We start from the raw sequence: 3,314 nt of genomic DNA, 5'->3' as shown, positions 1-3,314 counted from the left end.
CAATGTACCCTACCCTCTTGGCGACAATATCCAGAACGACGGAAGCAGACAACCGGAAAGATCGCAGCACAAGAGATCGGAGGCGTAGTTTGATTACACTTCCTAATACAACTACGTGCAGAGTTAACCCCGAATTTGCAAGACGCACAAGAGAAGGCAGTCAACAGCTCGGTACAGGACTGGTGGGCTGTCGTTGTCGGGATGGATCCAACGTGTCTTGGGTGGAGGCCCGCGAAGCGTTCCGACATGATTTCATCGCAAAGCCCCTCAATCGGAATATGGCTGACATCACCGACCATTCCAAGCGCCGTCCGACCGAAGCGGTACGGGAGTTCGCCTGGCGAATGGCTGATGGAGTCCGGGATGCCGACATGAACCCCACCATCGCCGTAGCCATGCCGATCAATGGGAGCGAAGACAACGTGGTGTCGGCGGGCTTGCGAGGTGCCCTGTCTAGACACCGCTCCGTCAGCGACTGCCTAGAATACCTGCGCGAACGGGATGTGGAAATTGATCAACGTGGGGACGACGTTCGGTTCACAGCTCGAAAGACGGCCCCGGACACGGTGGCCTCGACTTCGTCACGCCAATCGTCGATTCGCGGTAGCCCAAGAGATTCACGCTCTTCGGGGGGTTTCCGGGATGAGTCTAGCCCCCAGAATACTCTTACTCAACCTCGGCAGGAGGAATCGGAGCTCAGTGCTCGGCAAGACACGACTCTGCATAAAGTGGTGGCTGGTAACGCTGGGGTTGGGTCGTCCGGGATGCGAGCGGACGGGAATACTGCGGTGCAACCGAACGACCGACCCAACCCTGACCGAACCACCAATGACGGCTGACTGTTTGTGGGCGGTGCTACTTGGTTGGTCATGGCCGAGAGAATTGCCCCCGTCGAACGTTCGCTTGTATGCGTTGTCCGTCCAAGGGTCACCATCTGGTGGAGTGTGGTCTGCCTCGGCTGTCCTCGAAGAATGGCTTCCGCGGTTCGAGCGCAAATGGGCGCGAGGGTGGACCGGGATTGACGCCTGGAAACTTCAACTGCTACGCGTGTAACCAACCAGGAAACTTCCAACTGGAATGCCTTCTGCTGCGGAGCCAAGCCTCCAGTGTGGAAGGATCCCAGTGAGGATTCGGAAGTCGGATGCGAGCCGCCGAAAGTGGCGCGGTACCGATCGATCCTGGAGAAATGACTTTCGATAGAATGATAAGAAATGGACTGAAAGCGAAGGACACGCCTCGACCTGAGGCGCAAGTGAAGACAGAAGAAAGCAAGGAAGTGAAAGTGGGAATCCAGGATGACTTGGTCGTCCCGAACGCCTTGAAAACAAGTGGAAACGGGGAGTGTACTGAAGCGTCAGCGGCTCCGACGATGTCGCCAAGGGACAAGACGACGTCCGGTCGAATGTTGGGGCTGAGCTACTCGCCCGCAGGAAGAGCTCTCGACTACAAGGAACCCTCCTTAACCGGAACTGGAGGGGCCGCCCTGGTAGTCGATGGGCCAAGCAACCCACACCTGACGAGGTGGTGGCGTTTATGAAAGAAGGAAGAACCTCAAGAGGACATAATGCCCTGGGCGCTGATGAAGGAAGAACCCCAGGAGGACACGATGCCCTGGGCGAGGACGATGATGAAGAACCCTCAAGAGAACACGATGCCCTGAGCCATGATGATGATGAACGAGAACCAGGAGGAATGGATGCCCTGGATACGAAAGAAGAGACCCCGTGAGGACTGAACGCCGTGGGTATGAAGAAGACGACCCTTGGGCCAGTGGGGCTCTGACCGAGACACAAGACAAAAACGGGATGGTGAGGTCCCGGACGACAATAACAGCGCCAACGAAGGCGGGGGAGCGACGCGCTTCATGTCGACTGTTGTTCCCGCAAAAGAGACGATTAACCCGGCCGTCTCTGTGATGTCGACAACGATGGACCCGGCGACGCCGGCCGTATTCTCGATGGAGCAGATCGAAGCGATACGAATCGGTGACTGGGAGGGCATAGCAGACTCAAGCGTCCAAGCATGTGGATGTTGAGGAACGGCTCTACTCGCTGTCCGCCGCGGACATCGAACGACAAGTCAAGGCATTGCGCGCTCTGCGCTGGGACGTGACCCATCAAGAAATAGTGGACCTCATCATGGCAACCCTGCAGCGACCTTTGACCAAAGCGATGAAAGTATGTTAGAAAACACTGCCGACATCGACGACCCTGTAGGATGGCGCCAGTGGTTCAGGGACGCCTTGAAAACGTGTGAAGAAGCCCGGACCGCTAGCGGAGACTTCAGTACTGGTCGCGACGCGGTGGTGGCTTCCACCCGGTGGGCTCGCTTGTATCGGTCCACCATTGGGTCTCAAAAAATTGAGAGGCATGGGCCCTACGTCCCGAAGAGTCCCGGAGTAAAGTGATACGGGACGAACACCTCAAGTTGCAACTCTGCAACGAGCTACCAACCGACCCCGACTGAAGCTCCGGTTCGCTGCATTGGCCCGATGGCGTTTTCTGGGCTCGGACATTGAAGCCGACTTACCATTAGTCCAACTTGAAGACACGCGGTTGCCCTCCAAGGATTGGCGTCGGCAACGTGAAGCAACGTCGGCTCCGCGCGTGTACTTCAGCGCCTTTCAGCGAGACGGAACGCACCTCACGACGCCTCGTCGAGTCAAGAATTCAACCGACAGGAGTCAAAAAGCCAAGCGCAGCCTGCATTACGGGACTCGTCAAGGCCTCGGCGGCAGTCACAAGCCCATACATGGATTGGCCATTTCGGGATGTCCCGGATGACGATGTTCGTGAGGACTGCGCTCGTCGGGTGATGACGACGACTGGTGAGCCTTCCGAGCCTTTGGTCGTGGGTCAGGTCGCCGAAGGCTCAGCGGTTCCCCTCGTGAAGGCGGTCATCCAGCATCGACAACTCCCAGTCGAGGTGAACGCCCTGGTGGACATCGGCTCCTTTGTCAGTGTGATCAACCCCGACATCTGGCGTCTGTTAGGAAGCCCTCCGTTGGTGCAATCGAAGTACGGGTTGATCTCAGCGTCCAACACCAAGATGCCCACGTAGGGGCTCACCAAGTTTGTGGTATCCGTCGGGACGTGCCGCGCCTACTTTTCACTGTGGGTCATGGACGGGGCGGTGAGTCCTTGCATTTTGGGATACAACATGCTCCGCAAGCTCGGCGCTGTCGTGAACTGCACCCGAGCCTGTCTCGAATTCGGGAACGGTGAGTTGGTACCCTTCGTTCATCAAGACCGCATGGCCGAGGACACTTGCTCGGTGGTACATTTGCATCAAGCCGACCAGTCCACTAACACCAC

The 3,314-nt window shown here is 57.5% G+C and overlaps 1 protein-coding gene across 1 annotated transcript; it reads left to right on the top strand.

Annotated features, from left to right (window-relative positions):
• Positions 1–1,864: 1,864 nt before the first annotated feature.
• H310_03165 (hypothetical protein) lies at positions 1,865–3,060 on the top strand (the record flags this gene model as incomplete). The annotated part of the gene is made up of 3 exons (XM_008866948.1): positions 1,865–1,948; positions 2,004–2,177; positions 2,860–3,060. 3 exons carry the CDS (start codon positions 1,865–1,867, stop codon positions 3,058–3,060), a joined length of 459 nt encoding a protein of 152 aa, XP_008865170.1.
• Between the last annotated feature and the right edge of the window lie 254 nt (positions 3,061–3,314).

Source organism: Aphanomyces invadans (genome assembly GCF_000520115.1).
Source record: "Aphanomyces invadans strain NJM9701 unplaced genomic scaffold supercont1.4, whole genome shotgun sequence".
NCBI lineage: Eukaryota > Oomycota > Saprolegniomycetes > Saprolegniales > Verrucalvaceae > Aphanomyces > Aphanomyces invadans.
The sequence above is the reverse complement of the archived record's forward strand: the minus strand, read 5'-3'. Positions and strand labels throughout refer to the sequence as shown.